This window comes from Ornithodoros turicata, chromosome 9 (assembly GCF_037126465.1).
Source record: "Ornithodoros turicata isolate Travis chromosome 9, ASM3712646v1, whole genome shotgun sequence".
Classification (NCBI taxonomy): Eukaryota; Metazoa; Arthropoda; class Arachnida; order Ixodida; family Argasidae; genus Ornithodoros; species Ornithodoros turicata.
This window is the reverse complement of record NC_088209.1, coordinates 5853644-5870522: the sequence shown is the minus strand read 5'-3', so window position 1 is coordinate 5870522 and position 16879 is coordinate 5853644. Positions and strand designations below refer to the sequence as shown.

General features: G+C 45.6%; 1 protein-coding gene across 3 annotated transcripts in view; it reads right to left on the bottom strand.

Moving 5' to 3' along the window:
• The window catches only part of LOC135368070 (ecotropic viral integration site 5 ortholog-like), a 176687-nt gene that overhangs the window by 116638 nt on the left and 43170 nt on the right, over positions 1-16879 (bottom strand). For 2 of the 3 annotated variants that reach the window (XM_064601146.1, XM_064601147.1), the window contains exon 3: positions 13721-13886. The exons of the other annotated variant lie outside the window; for it this stretch is intronic. In XM_064601146.1, coding sequence (XP_064457216.1) covers positions 13721-13740 — 20 coding nt within the window. In that variant the 5' untranslated portion in view covers positions 13741-13886. The remainder of the gene's footprint in view (positions 1-13720; positions 13887-16879) is intronic. 3 annotated transcript variants of the gene reach the window in all.

Below are 16879 nucleotides of genomic sequence, written 5' to 3'. Positions count from 1 at the left end.
AAAGTTTTTTGCACTTGAGTGGCCTTTTAATGTTGGAAAATGTAGTGATGGTTCCACAAAGCTCCCCATTTCAACAAAACGCTTTCCATCTCTCCCATTCATTCAAAACCTCGGTATAACGAATCCCTCGATTTATCAAAGATTTTCAAGAAATATTCTCCATTCGTGTGGGATGTTTACTACCATGTTTACTACAGACGGAAGACAAGTATATCACGAATGTGCAGTCGTGTCTTTCTTTCTACTTTGTCCCCCTTACTAGCTTCGGGTGGATTCGTCGATAAATAAATAAATAGGGGACATCGCGAGAATATCTACTCGCGTGGGTAATCTAATTTTATCGCGTCTGAAACCAACGGGCACGCAAACGAGGAAAGGCCATCCAGGGAAGAGACGGACGCAGGAAGGGAATAATAAAACAGCTGAACACGTTCAACATAAAGAAGGCTTCAAGCTGAGAAACTAAGAAGAAACTAAACTAAACTAGAGTAAATGAGGGTGATGTCATTTTGCAAGTGTGAACAGTCATCGATATCGTTAATGGAACAGTACAGCTTGATGTCATCGGCGTATTGAAAAATATTACTGTGCTGCACACAGGTGATCGCTTACGAAAACGTTGAACAGGAGTGGCCCGAGGATAGAACCTCGGGGTATACACCAGGAGTCATCCTCTAAGAACGGGATCGGAAACCTTTATAGGTAACAATGTTAGTACGGTTGCTGAGATAAGTTATGAACCATTTTAATAGGTCGGTCGAGATACCATACATGAATAATTTATCGATGAGTAGTTGATGATTGACAGAATCAAAAGAAAAATTAAGGCTCCTTAAGGGTGAACTACTTCTCATGGTGCATTTTACTGGGCTACTTGTCAGTTACAGAAAGAAAACAATGCATTAAATGACTTTCGTGCTACCTTAAACGGGCATTAAAGCAAAAAAAGTATCAATTTAATGCCGTTACCCTGACACCATCACAAAATCAACGGATTCGTCGGTTGCGTGATTTGTGAGCCAAAAAGAAGAAATAAAAAAAACGCGATATACCTCCTTTTCAAGAAGCGCGACAATGCGGAGATGCCTCAGATTGGTATCCTGTCCCTCGATCATTGGACAAATCGCTTGAGGAGACCTACGGGAGCGAACGCCGAATGCTCCATCTTCTTGAGAAGGAGAGGGAGAAGCAAATAGTAAATGTAGTTGTTTTATCTTTTCTCGTTCTTTTTCGCTCTTAAATCGCGCAATGGATAAACCTTTCTTTTTTTGTGTGTGTCATTCCGCGAGGCCAAATTTGTGCACTTTAGTGCTCCTCCGAGTCCGTTGTCTTTCGTAGGGACAGTCGCTGGTCAAGAGACATCGTGTTTTATGTAAAGAGGTTGGTGGTAGGATTTTTTTTTCTTTTTTAAAGATCAATCAATCAATCAAGGACCCTTCAGCTTCGTACATAATGGGGTGGGGAATTTTCTTAACCTAACTACTGCTTCCGCGCATTTCCGCTTTCCTGTGTGGGTGGGTTTTCTTTGTGTGTGCGTGTGCGTGTGTAAATGTTTTTCGTCCAGGTGAATTTTTTTTCCCCAAAGAGTAGCGAGCCAAGGATTGGCTGCCCTCGCTTAGCACTTAAAAAGAAGAAGAAACCACTGCGGTTTTACGTCTTCCACGAAAATAATATGCCACGAGCGTGAAAGTCACGTGAACGTTGTACCTCACAGGGCCGGTCACTGTTTCGCGGCATACTATAGATACTGAATTCCTCGCGATAATATCACTATCTACAGTCGAACTGATCAACTCTTTATTGCTAAGTTTCTTGCGCGCAGCTTATAATTCCTGCTTCGTGTGCACAGAGCGCTTCTGATGAATACATTTCGACTGTTCACTCCGTTTGCCTCTCGTGTCTGTGTGTGTTTCATCTGGTGTCTAAGTATGCCCATGATCAATGTCAAGATACTAATATCCCCCTTGCGCTACTTTATAGAGCAGGGGTGCCGAACCCATTCATGTCCGCGGCCCGCATTGAGCCCTGGAGAAAGGAGGCGGGCCGCATACGACGGCTTTGGTGTAGCCAGTTCTGATATGACACAACACGGAACTTAAAACGACATAAAACGTACATAGTATTTAGGTTATTTAGCGTTGCTCAGTCACTGGGTCAGCAACCCTTTTTATTTGCTGTATCACGAAGAAACTTGACACATCTTGTTTTTAACCACTGCGACAACATCGTGTGAAAGTGATTGCGCAATTGCAATCTTAAGGACAGCGTCGAGGTGTTCGTTTGTTAGTTGTGAGCGTAACTATGACTTATTCAGGTTCATCACAAAAAACGCCTGTTCGCAGACGTATGTTGGCGCAGTCGTCTCGCGACGTAAAGCCACAAATTATTATTAGACGTCTGTTGTACCGAACATAGGCAGGTTTGTCCGGTGTTCAGATACTTTCGTCCAACGTAAGAATAAAACGAAGCCGCACAAACTTCAGCGAACCTGTTCTTATCGGTGCGTCGCACTGAAGGTCAATCTGTGCTATTTGTTAATCATCGGGAACGTCGTCAACAACAGCGGAAAACGGCGAGACAAAAAGCTCTATTCCAAGTCTCCCGCACTCGAATAATCTTTCCTCGAATTCACATCGGAGATTACCAAGCCTGCGACTGAATTGGTCCGTTTCTTTTGGCGTTGAAGATACTCGTACAAATCGGCCATGTAGGGTATGCTCAGAAATTGTGGTAGGAATGTACTAGTAATATTGATCAATAAAAAAATCTGACGCAGGGGCAGGTTTAGAGAGTCATCAGCAAAGACGACGAAAGCAACATAGAGACAGACATGGAACGTCGAACTTTCAATCTTTTATCATACGATTGATTGATTGGTTGAATGTTCAACGTTGCCTGGCTGTCCGGTAATCGCGTACAACGAATTCTCAACGGAAAACCGGCCACCATCGCCGTTTTTCCGGTGAGCCGACGTGAGCAATGGGAACTTCACCGATTTCTCGACGACAGCGGTGGACAGGCAAATCCGGCGAAGAGCGGAAGCGGCCGCTCGACGGCAGCCAATGGGCGCGTTAGGTTCGTGCTCCAGGAACATTCCCTCTTTCAGGGGATCACTTAACACCTCCAAAGTCGCATCCGGTGCACGTTCCCGGATGCACCCGGCGCAACCCTTCTTCGGAGCTGGAGAGCCGGGGAACGCTGGGGAAGAGCGAGGCCAATTCCGGAGCGTGACGCATGTTCCGGTGTAGTGGCTTTCGAAATGGCGCAACCGTTGCAACACGTTGCAACCGCCCATGCTCTTTGTGTTTCCGGAATCATTGGATGTCGGTGGTAAATAGTTATAATATTATAGAGGACTGCTATGGTCTACTGCTATGTTTACTTAAAAGCAGACGACAAAAGAAAGCTCGATAGCTCAGCGGCTCTGGCGCTCGGCTTCCGGATAGGCTCACAAACACCATAAAGGAGAGACACCCAGGGTACGTTCCCCTGAAAACCCGGGTTATGGCGCTCGGGAGCCTGCTTAACGCGCCCAATAGGACCGCTGCACGCGCTATCGTTCCACGAGCGGACGTGGCGGGCATTTCGGATGCCCGTATAACCAATCTGGAAACTGGGAAGCATGCTGTCGCCCGCCCGCTGCTGTCTGAGGGCGCCTTTGGAGCGCTTGCCTCGCGAATATGTTTTGACCGCAAGAACTTTTTCTGTGTGCCACTGTAATTTTTCTACGTGTATAAAAATATTTATCAGTTAATGTGAAGTCCAAATTTAACACGGAGTAACGAAACGCCCGCTATGGCGCCACCGTCCGCTGGAGTGGAAATCTGCGCATGCGGTTCGTCCCGCCGTTTTTCCGTCGACAAATCGTCGCATGCGGTTACCGCTTTACTGTCGTCGTCTTCGCTGTTGTCATATGCCATATGTCTCGTTTCTTAGTTATAGAGAGTCACCGGCTGTTACAGGTCAGTGGTAATAGTTTACTATCACTAATTAACGCAAGATATACCGCACGAGCGTAGAGCCCAATGATAACGCCGCGTCCGTTCATAAAGCCTGGGCAGAGTATTTTTTATTTTTTGCTCGGGGTCCACGCGGGCCCATGTCTTCCCACTTCGCCTATTCCCATTTCGCCTAATGCTTTTTAGCGGATTATCTCGCCATAGAGGTTCACCAACTTCCAACTCAACGGGGTCTCATTTGGCCTAATGTATGCTGCAGACAGTCTCACTTCGCCTACTGATCCGTGTAAAGTGAGGGAAAAGGCGGTGCACCGGTGTTCTGCCATAAGTCACTTTCGCATCTTCACATAACTTTACAGCCGCGTTGGTTTTATTGAAGCATAGGATAGCGTAGCGATTTTTAGTACTTCCTGAAAAGAAAATGCGAGGTATTTGTTATTGTTTGTCGGGAAGTCAAAGTTAATTACGCATCTCCACGTCACAACTTTATCCCTTTGCTAGTTCTATTCAATCGTGCTGCCAAAAGTAACTTTACCTGCTATATTTCGTTGCTAAACCGATGAGGTGTGTCACAGGTCACGTGCACAGGGCCACATCACAACCATCTGGTTGGTCACGGCGTACCCTTCGCCATGCCTTCGCGTTCCTTCCGCTCTTTGCACGAGTGGTGTTTTCTTTCTTTTCTTTTTTAGTGAACAAAAATAAAAAATCTGATTCTTGTTTTTTATTCCAATAAGTCCAACTCCCTGAATCGCACAAAAGACCTGCGTCCCTGCTAGCGATTTTGCAAAGTGGTAGCAGGTCCATTTCCGTGTCCAGTCTGTATGGAAATTTATCCCTTTTTACGCTAAACATTTATCCATCCATCCATTCATGAATCAACGAAAACGTTTTACTCGGTAATAATCGATTAATTTTATTATTAGTGGCATCGCATACACCGTTGTTGTTGTTGTCGGACTAGCGCATTCATTTCTTGCTGACATCACTATCGGGGCGGGACATGTATAATTAAAGCCGCCGACAGTCCCGTTTCGCCCAAGGAGATTGCACAGCACTCCCATTTCGCCTAACGCCACTCACCCCTCACGCGCCTTTTAATTCGATAATCCGGATTAGGCGAAATGGGCCGCCACTTCGGCACCTCTGCTTTAGAGGGTGTTTCCGTTAAATCCCCGGGCTAAATAATTCGAGAACGGGTGTGCCAATCGAATAAGTATTTTTGTTACGAGTATCTATCCGACACTACCTACAAGCTGAAAGAGTGGGGGAAGCTCATTATTTAAATAAAAAAATTCAAATGAGTTTCGTGAAAGAGGTAACTTCTAAAGCAGGGCGCCGTCGGCATTAAAAGGGGTACTACCCCTTTTGGGACCTTCGGTGGATACCTTTTCGAGAAAGATCTGCCATCGAAACGGGTCATTTGTTGCAGTAATTAACTGCTATTTCTATATCCTTAGTCTACGAATTCAAAACTCTTCCTCAATGCTTTTACACTTGTGTGCAATTTTGTATTGCTGGCCTTGTAAGATCACCCACAACAGACCGCTATTACATTTGTATATGTTATATTGTATTGCCAACTGTGGTTGGGATAAGCACGCTTTCTCACGTCTGTGGAAAGGTGAAAAAAATGAATAAGAAATATCACACACAACGAAAAACCTCCGAGTCGATTATCAACTCCAGCCAACATTCACTTTCGCTGGTGTCATCGTATCTTCTTCTTATTATTATTATGAGTTAATGTCAGGAGTAATATTAATGCGTCATCGTGTCATGTGTGTCATTGTCCGTAAGGACCCTTGGGGTACTAATAAATAAATAAATAAATGTGGCGCTGGTGATCGGGATTGCTTCGACCAACGTGACGAATTCTCATTCGGACTTGGACCAGCAGATGGCTTGTTGGTGGTCTTAGCCACTGGCAATCGTTATAAGATCTTCAGTGCAGTCGACATATATAAGAATATTACTAGTTATTAGTTGTTTTGTTTTTAAAATATTTAAGCGAAATAAACAGGGGCAAGTGCAAAGTGGCGAAGGCGAAGTGGTGGTGGTGGTGGTGGTGGTGATGATGGTGAAAGGGCTTGCCGTTGTCGGCCTCACGTACGTGGGCAACGTCACGACTGACGCCCTAGGGGAATGTGCGTCCTGGGCCGACTTCTAAGGGAACTGTGCCGACATATGTCTGAAAGCGTCTGAGGAAAACCGAAGGCGAAGTCTCCTCCGTAACCACATAGCACGCTCCTATAGCCAACCATCATTCCGAATGATATCATTCTGTGTCGTGATTTATTGAAAATGGGAGGCGTACGCCTTTTTTGTGACACTTATGCTGTTCATAATTGTCACAAAAAGGGCGTACGCCTACCATTTTCAATAAATCAGGACAGATAACAATATCATTCGAGATAACGGTTGGCTAGGAGCGTGCTATGCGGTGAAGTTCATTTCTAATAAGAGTGTAGACAACCCCTTTAGCCTTTCTATAGTATCTTAAATGTAAGTAAATTATTCACGTTTTCTTACTTCCTGTACCCTTGTAGCCTGTTTCATTTTATGTTTCATCAGCATACATTCGCGGTCGTCCGAGCCCCTTTCACCTAGTATATATCTACAGGATATGTCATATAAATATCTGGGCCGAATTATTTGAGAGCGCAGCACCATGCATGGGGAAACTTTCTTTATGTAAGCATCATCCATTAGCCGTATCATCCATTAGCCGTGCAGCGTGAAATTGACACGAACACGCTCATTAACTAGCTGAAAATAAAAATCAATTTCCCGTTACGTTATTTGCAAGGAATTTCTATCGTGGTTGGCGGACCACCCTGTACACAGAGTGCTTTTATTTTATAAAAATAAGCTCCACCGGGCTGTCAAGGGAGGATGTCAAGGCTATTAGAGCAACGTGAATTTCGGTTTCGCAGTTAGGGTTATACGGCCAGGCTGACATCCTCTTCGAGAAAGCATGCAACGCAAGCTGTAATTGTAGTTAATTCAATAAAAATTCGTTAAACAACTCTTTAATTAGGGGATTTCGTGCAAAAGCCAGACAGCAAACACACACACACAAATAGAGATACGATGATGAGATGGGGCTGATGCCGGCCAGACAGCAAAATGCGAGACTACAGTCGTTGAAAGCCATTCCACGTTTTAAAAAATCCCGAAACACGCACGTGCGTTAAAATGTCCATCCCCGAATTCTGTATACAAATGAGCCGAAACCGAAACCACGGCGACCGGGAACTCCGGGAGTACAGTGCCCATTCACGTCAGAGGGCCAGGGCCACGTGATTGGGAGGGATGGAGATGATTGGAGGAGGCACCGATCCGATGACCAAGCCTGCGTCACTGAAGGCGATGCGCTTCTCAGGCGCATTTTTTTCGGCATTTGCGTACCGAAATTCAGCTACGGATATTTCACGAAACGCACTCTTTTATGATTTTTTAAAAGATAGAATGGCTTTCAACGAGGATTGTCTCCTGTTCTGCTATCTCGCCTTTCCCCGACATTCCCTAATTAAAGAGTCAATGAATGAATTATCAGTATTAAGTAATCCGTCATTTCGTAGATACACACTTTCTTCATTAATTTATGTAGACAAAAAAGTAGAGAACTCCGACTTAACATAACAAAATAACAAAGTTTACTCAGACGTTTCATCCGGTCCAACCACGGTTCAGCTGCCTTAGCGAACGGTTGTGTAATCTCTCATTCAGTTTGGCACTGATGATGTCCGTCGCATGACGGACGAAACGTCTGAGTAAACCTTGTTATTTTGTTATGTTAAGTCGGATTTTCTCTACTTTTTTGTCTAGTTATGTCGTCCCCCGGAATTTGGGGTATTTTTGCATTAATTTATTTGTTGTTGTTGTCGAGAGTATGTCAGTCTGGCAGTAGAAGTCAACTGAAAAAAAAAAAAAAAAGAAAGAAGTTCACGCTGTTCTAATCGCATTGTAATTTTTTTTAAAAATATGTCCCGATTAGCAAAAAAGAAAGGCATCCGGTGGTGGTGATGTTGAAAGGGCTCGCCGTTGTAGGCCTCACATATGTGGGCAACGTCACGACTGACGCCCTGGGGGAATGAGCGTCCTGGGCAGACTTCTAAGGGAACTGTGCCGACATATGTCTGAAACCGTCTGAGGAAACGCACCCGGAATTATCATCAAGCAGGGCAACTATACCTATTGGGGCAAACCCCTTTGCACAAGAGTGTACCGCCCTTCGTATGTATTTCTTCATTCTAAAGCATGGCGCCGTCGGCACTAAATGGTCGCAACCCCTTTTGGGACTTTCACTGTATACATTTAAGAGGAAATCTGTCACGAACGCGGGTCATTTGTTGCAGTAATTAATCGGTTTCGGTTTGCATATTTTTGTCGCGGCGAAGCACAAAAGGACGGAATTTATTTGTATAATTCATTGGTGGATAAGGGAGTGGAAGAGCGTCCTTTCGCGCTTCACCGTTACGTTTTTCACGGAACTCGTTCGAAGTTTTAATTTATAACGAGCACCTCCCACTCGTTCGCACGGTGCGCAACTTGTAGGCGGTATCGGTCAGACACTCAGTTCTTGGATCGGAGCACGGGTTCGCGAATTATTTAGCCCGGCGATTTAACCGAAACACCCCGTATAGTGCTTTCTGGTAAGGCGAAGCGCGATAACCACGGTTTATTTGTTCTCGTTGTTGGAACGATACAAAAAGATGGCCACACACACTTTGAAGGGCCACGTTCAAATTAATGCGTAGAGACAACCCCGTTTTCTGGGACATCTTGCATAACCTTACGTACATCGCGCGCGTTATCCAAATATGCGGCCGTTTGAGTCACAAGGTGACGCGGGTGGGTTTATAATGGAACACATGTACGCATTGTTTGCCCTTGTTACGGCAGACGACCTCGACCCTGAGTCACTGTAGCACGACTACCCACGGCCCAGTGCATTTGCCCCGCGTAGCGTCGGATGGCCGCTAAATGTCACGCAATTCGGGACGTGAACGTGCGCGGTAAGAAAATTACGTCGCCGTCAGCCCGAATCGTTTTCTTTCGTTACAATGCGTCGTTGTTTTGGAAATCACACTTCTATACGTACACACTGCACCCAAAGTAGAGGAGTTGGAAATGATGCCTCGTTTATCATGTCAGTGGATCGCAGTTGAAAGAGAATATGCCGAAAGCAGCGTCTGCATGGGGTTTAACCGCGGTCGTTTCGCCCTTCACCCTGAATTTTTTTTCCCAAGTTGTGAGCCAAAACATTGCATACACCCTAAGCTGCGAACTAAGTAAGGCGGACTACAGGCTGCCAGAGGACCGGTATAGTATTGGCGCTTTTTTGCACTACCATATGCGACATACCGCTACCCCATCAACGGTAGAACCTCGAGTGTGTCTTTCCTTTTCCTTCCTTTTTTTTTTTTTTCACATATCCATGGTATAGAAGTTACAAATCATGCAATTCGAGTGAAGGAGTTGCGTTGATCCCGACCAAGTCCCATCTCACGACACGTAATTTGTCGTCGACTGCCGCAACTCCTGAACACTGGCATTCATGTTCGCAGCGACGACCGAAGGACAGGGCTGGAATGCGACGAAAGAATCCCACTCGGAAGTGGCCCTCTCGTATAAGGCGGGAAATCTGTCTGTCGGGAGCAGAATTTCATCGGGTGATATGCCATCGATTTATCTCTCTCTCGAATGCAAATCCTATCTCTCTCTCGAATGCAAATCCTATCTCTCTCTCGAATGCAAATCCCTTTTTTATTGGCTGTCTGAAAAGCGGATGGCACACTTTTACTTCACCGGATACAACACAACAACAACAACATAGATGAATGGATGATGATGATGTGGGATGTTTCCCTGCGTTGAGTGCAGGACCCTACCCCATTCCAAAGAGGTTCATATGAGAGGATGACGAGGGAAGGAAATCCCTACAGTTCGTAAAGGAGGCCGGTGGCCCTCAGAAAGGAAAGGAAAGCGCCAAGTGCACGGCACTGATGTCCAGGGTTACTCCATGGGCCGAGAACTTTGCAGATGTTGAATGGCCTCTGATCGAGCATTTCAAGTTGACATTTAAAGGATACAACCAGAGCATCAAACCCCACTTTCTTTTTTTCCGGTTCAGCTGCAGGAGGACATACATATCGGTTCCAAACCGGCTCAATAACCGGTTCGGGACCGGTTCATTCCACGAGGTATACGTCCTAAAATAAACGGTCGGAAAGTTCCGTACGCTTTATTTCTCTCGGCGCATTGTTAATCGTCGTTCTGTACAACGTATCGTGTTTCAGAACCGATGTCCTGTTCTGAGCCCACAAGAAATAAGTAGGGTTCCGCGTTTTCAGTTTTTACTTTTGGGCGAATTCAGTGTATGTTTTTCGATGTTTATTGATTTTCACGAAGTCGGCGTTTTTCGATGTTTTTCCCCGCGCGTACATGGTTGACCCGACAATTATAGGCGAATAGAAATCCCAATGTAATTTCCGCACGACGCTCATTCAACGTGGCGTTGTTCGCTGCGGTGGCGTTTTACGGTTAACGAATTTTACGGTCTACATTGTTTTAACAACCATCGTATTTCTGTATAGCTTTCTGATCTCCATGAAGAACTTGCTGGGCCTGTGCAGTAAGTTATCTCTATCATCGTTCCTGGAATGTCCCTCTGTATTCGGCGTTTTTCGATTAAAGCCGAATGACGGAAAATTTACCAGGCGTATGTTTTTCGGTGTTTTTCGGTTATAACCGAAAACGCGGAACCCCAGAAATAAGGAATCGTCAGAACACTGTCAGCGTTCCGGCCATACCCGGCGACCTCCCTTTATTCCTCCGGGGGAACCCTTCCCATTCTAAAACGGCATATGCAGTAATGTACATCCAGCATGGGAAGAAGAGAGCGAGTGACAAAAACGAGACACCCTATAGAGAAAGAGAGAAAACCGTGACAATCCGTTACGGGTCGTTGCGTCTGCGGACTACCATCAAGTCTTTCTCACGTCCGCGACTTCTTGTCATAGTAGGGTGACATTTTTTTTTTTTTTCGCCTTTGCCTCGTACAAACGGATCGTAACTATGCTTAATTTTTCCAACGGTAATAACGTTAAAAAGCGAAGGATCGTAAGAGGGTCGTGTCAAATTCAACGTCTTGGACATTACTACACTCTTAAAAATGAACTTCACCGCATAGCACTCTCCCCGCCAACCATAATCCCGAATGGTTAGCGTGCTTACGTGGAGACTAGGAGGCACCCGGGTCCGAATCCCGGCTGTGCTGTCTGGGGCTCTTCCTGGGTTTTCCTCGGACGATTTCAGACATATATGTCGGCACAGTTCCCGTAGAAGCCGGCCCAGGACGCACATTCCCCCATGGTGTTATTCGTGACGTTGCCCCACCTCTGTGAGGCCGACAACGGCGAAGCCATTCACCACCACCGCTTCATTTTAAAACGTGTGCTAGTAAATGAAAGATATATAAGAGTTATCTGTCACGCGTATTGAGTGGGTTACGAGCAATAAACTGTTACATTTTCACACACGTGTACGAAGTTCTGACATCCACATCCCCATATCATCCTCATCATGTATCCCAGAGGACGCCCGCCCTTTTCCGGGTTGAACGGAATGAACGTCTAATCAACCGACGCAGGTCATTTGACACACAGATATCCGGATGGTGCGGGTCGCTACAGATAGTAAGCTGACCCATTGTTATTGATTATGTCGACCGTGAATCAGGAAGTGCATGGTTCCAACGCTTCCACCGACAACATTCGTCGTTGAACCACGACGAAAAAAAGGGCTGCGGAAAGTAGGGCATGCACAGTGCATTTCACATTATCTCATACGACAACAACCCAATCACTCGATCATTTGATTAAGGTTTTCCTAATGCGAGAATGGCTCAAAGGAGAAAGAAATCACGTTATAGAAACACCTCGCAACTAGTAAGTCACCCGTTCCCGGCAGAGGGAGTGCTCCAGTCACTTATGCATTACACTGACTCCGTCAGGACACAACGTTGATCCAATCCACTTGGTCGCAAAAACATTGACGCTGTCCATTCTGGGCCTGACACAAGCAGCAAACCTACTTTTTTTAGAACGGGAGGGGTACGCCTTTTTTTTTTTTTTTTTTTTGCGACACTTACGCTGTTCATAATTGTCACATAGAAGGCGTACACCTCCCGTTTTCAACCAATCAGGGCAGATAACGATATCATTCGAGATGATGGTTGGCTAGGAGCGTGCTATGCGGTGAAGTTCATTTTTAAGAGCGCACGATGGCTGCGCGCCACTGGCTGCAGGGTTGGCTAGTTTTGGCTACTTTCTCATGGTGCATCCATGACTTTTCGGTGTTTTGACCCGGCCACCCTGATATTTGCTTCCACGGCGCAAATTGCCCGGAGGGACGTAGCCCCACTGTACAAGTCGATCTTACGAAGAGAACATTAGGAACACGGAGATAAACACTTTGGCAAACAGATGATGAAAGATGGAAGTCACTGAAAAGGTTAGCCAGGCTGTACACACTTAAAAAGAAAAAAGGGTGTACTTTAACTCCTTTCCTTGCCACATATATCACTCCCTTTTGGAGAGTACAATTACACTCAAAAAAGGAGCCTCCTCACTCGGTTACGCTCTGACCCCCTACTGGAGAGTAATATTACTCTCCGGCAGTGAGTAAGGGAGTAATGTTACTCCCTTGACGGAGTGAGGAGACTCCTTTTTTGAAAGTAATTGTACTCTCCAAAAGGGAATGATATATGTGGCAAGAAAAATGTGTTAAAGTACACCTTTTTTTTTTTTTTTTTAAGAGAGATAGGACTCGAACCCACATCTTCTGGATTAGAGCTAAGCTAACACACCTCCCCAGCGACTTCCAAGGGCGCGTCATCTGAAGGGACAAACCAATCCAGCCTCATAACTTCAATTGTCCCGTGTTGGTAAACAGAATCCGGCAAACACATATTTCATTCAATTACTCGGACTATATCAACATACGGGTAGTCATTGAAGGCGTTATTCGACCTCCATTCTGAAGGAGACGAACAACTGTGTAAATAAAGGTCGAGGTCGCGAAAATGTGTCGACTACGGTGAGGAAAATCAAGTTAAGGCGTATATCTAACCCTCGTTTTACACAGTCAGAACTTGACAAGACACGATGTCATTCTGGACAGTCACGAACGTGTTCGGAGGAGAAGTTCTTTTTTTTATATTTTTTTTTCCCTGAGGATGTAACACATTTAGAAAGCAACACAGTATAAGCTATTCCATCGCTGCATGTTGTAGTTATAGCACTCTTACAACAGGATTTCATCGGAATGCCAATCGACATCATTCTCTTCCCTGATTGTTAAAAACTGAAGGCCGTTTCGTGTGACTTATTTAGTTACGTTAATTGTCACAAAAAAAAAAGGCGTATGCCCGGCGCTCTCCACAAATCAGGAGTGAACAGTATCATTCCGTGGCTTCACTGTGCTATGTCGTGAAGATCTGCTTTAAGAGTACTGCGAGTGTATAACCGTCAACTTGACCCGACTTTCCAGGAAGAAACATTCATATACAAGCACTCGAATACGAATAACACATTGTCACTCGCACACTTCGGAGTCTTGCACCACTACTGCAGCGAGCCTATCTGTTTGAGATCCTCTAATTGGACAAGACACCTGTCGCGCGTTTGTTTTTGACACCCTCCGTGACACCCCATTTTATCCGAGAGTGTTACGCAGAAAAATAACGGGCGTACCTTTGATTGTGCACTCCCATGTCTTTATCCGAGTCAACTTTTAGACTTTGACACAAACACGGCGAGAAGATCCCCGTACTAGAAGAAGAGCATCGGACGACGTGCGATATCCATTAGCGACGTATCCATTTGGCATCGGGGAAGCTTTCCACGAGCGGCACAATCACTACGATAAAAACGGCAGAATGAACTCCCCGCTCCACAAAGCAGCGCCGTCGACCCACTAAGGTCACGTGACGTTACGTGACGCTTCCTCGGCGCACGCAACTAAACGGACTGGCGCCTACGTGGTGATCGCACGCATCATGCTTTCCCCCATTCTACCGTTTGGGGAGCGCTTATACCGGGTGTCTCAGTTAAATCCCCGGGCTAAATAATTCGCGAACCGGTGCACCAACTTTCTTTTTTACAAGTATCTGTCCAATACCGCCTACAAGATGCGCACCGCGTGAATGAGCGGGAGGCGCTGATTATTTAAATAAAAATTCGAATGAGTTTCGTGAAAGAGGTATAAAGCAGGGCGCAGTCGGCATTAAAATGGGTACTACCCCTTTTGGGACCTACAGTGGACACCTTTTAGAGAAAAATCTGCCACCGAAGCGGGTCATTTGTTGCAGTAATTAATTGGTTTCGGTTTACGTATTTTTGTCCCGACTGGTCGCGGCGAAGCGCAAAAGGATGTAATTCATTGGTGTAAGGACGTAATTCATTGGTGGACATGGGAGTTAAAGAGCGTCCTTTTCCGCTTCACCGCGACCAGCCGCGACAAAAATATGTAAACCGAAACCAATTAATTACTCCAACAAATGACCCGCTTCGGTGGCAGATTTTTCTCTGAAAGGTGTCCACTGAAGGTCCCAAAAGGGGTAGTACCTATTTTAATACCGAGAGCGCCCTGCTTTAGAAGTTACGCTTTTTTACGAAACTCATTTTAATTTTTATTTAAATAATGAGCGCCTCCCGCTCATTCACGCGGTGCGCATCTTATAGGCGGTATTGGACAGATACTCGTAAGAAACAAAGTTATTCGATTGGTGCACCGGTTCGCGAATTATTTAGCCCGGGGATTTAACTGAGACACCCGGTATATGAAGACATGTCGCCTTTTGACTGATCAGATGAGTCCATCTTCCTTCCATTGCCAACTATCGCTCGGCGCGATCATGATCGCGGCAGCCTTGCCAGTGCTTCGTGATCGCACTCATGATCGCGATCATCAGGCTTTGATAAGGCATTGCGATCATGATTGCGCCGAGCTATATTGAGAATCGGAGGACGGGGCAAGACGGCCACATCACATTTCTAAATAGCCCATCTCCTTGCCGCATTGTCATCAAGTACACTCTAAAAACAGAACTTCACCGCATAGCACGTTGTGCGCCAACCATTGCCGCGAATGATACGGTTATATCGCTTCTGATTCGAAGAGAGAGGTGGGCGTACGCCTTTTTGTGGCAATTTGGATATATGAAAATTGCCACAAAAAGGCGTACGCCGCACTCTCTTTTCAAATCAGAAGCGACAACCCTATCATTCTTTGCAATGGTTGGCGCACAGCGTGCTATGCGGTGAAGTTCTGTTTTTAGAGTGTAGGAAGAGTGTAGGCTTTTGTATGGATTGCGGCCTTGGCTTCGTTTCACTCTTAAAAATGAACTTCACCGCATAGCACGTTCCCAGCCCACCGTCATCTCGAATGATATCGTTATCTGCCCTGATTTGTTGAAAACGGGAGGCGTACGCCTTTTTTGGTGACAATTATGAGTGGCATAAGTGTCACACAAAAAAGCGTACGCCTCCCGTTTTCAACCAATCAGGGCAGATAACGATACACTCTTTTAAAAATGAACTTCACCACATAGCACCCTCCTAGCCAACCATGCATCATCTCGAATGACAACGTTCTCTCCCTTGATTTGATGAAAATGGGAGACGTACGCCTTTTTTTGTACAATATGCCGTACATAATGGTACAAAAAAGGCCTCGCCTCCCGTTTTCAACGAATCAGGACTTCGTTCCAAGGCCTTGATCCAGTCTCATTTCGTGTCTGCGCTGCACTGACGGTTTATCTTTCGGTTTCTTTTTCTTTTTTTGTTATTTTGAGTTTCTTTCTATTTGAGTTTTTCTTTCTTTTTTTTGTGTGTGTAGCAAGCCTGCATCAGCCTGGCTCACATTTCCCCTTTTCTTTCTATTAAAAATATTCCCTTCCCCCGGATAAAATATAATGACATTATATTACTCATTACACCCACATATTGCTCTTTACCGAGCCGTAATACATGGAATAAGGGTTGTAAGCCCAGTAGTTGAAAGTATCCAAAAGAACAGTCGTCCTTGTCTTTTCTTTAGTCCGTGCCTTTGTTGCCGCTTACATACTATGGATACGCAATGCATTGCATCTCTGCTAGAATTTGTCCACACAGATGATGATGGTGTGGAACTGCTTGTCGTTGTCGACCACGGGCAGCGTCCTGGGCCGACTTCACAGGGAACTCCATCGACACTTGTCTTATACTCCTGACAGACGGGCATGTTTCAACTCCCTTACACAAAGGGACACCTAACGGAAAGGCGTTGCGTGACGTGACACACGGCAAAGGAGAATCTCCTTTTACGAAGCGGTCCTTTTGGGAAACTGAGATGGACGATCTACTTTTCATCTGTAAAGGCGTATGGCGTCGCCTCGAACGAAGGGCGATACGACGACACAATACTCTCGCACGAAGTCAATACCGTGTTTTCATTTTTCGAGTACGCCGCGTCCGCGTGCAGATATTGCTGTTGTGGTACGTTTTTTGAATTCATCGATCGCACTGCAGTGTTTACGTACGGCTTGGGACAAAAGCTTTCGGGACACGGCGCTGGCGTATTTCTTCATCGGGGCTGCAGCCTGCTAGCTATTAGGAATAGATCGAATAAGAAACGGATTCCATTCATCTCTCAGTGTGTGTGTGTGTGTGTGTGTGTGTGTCCACTCCTGCTTGCTACCTCGGGATCGCTCCAATGGAGAAATGCCACACTCCGGTGTTCCGTGAACTTTCGTCAATAGCTGTACGTGTAGGCTGACGCTAACGGAAGTGACTAGCGCAACATCTTTGGCGATATTTAATATTTGGTTCTGTGTTCTCGGAGTTTATTTCTGGGCGTTACCGGAGGATGTT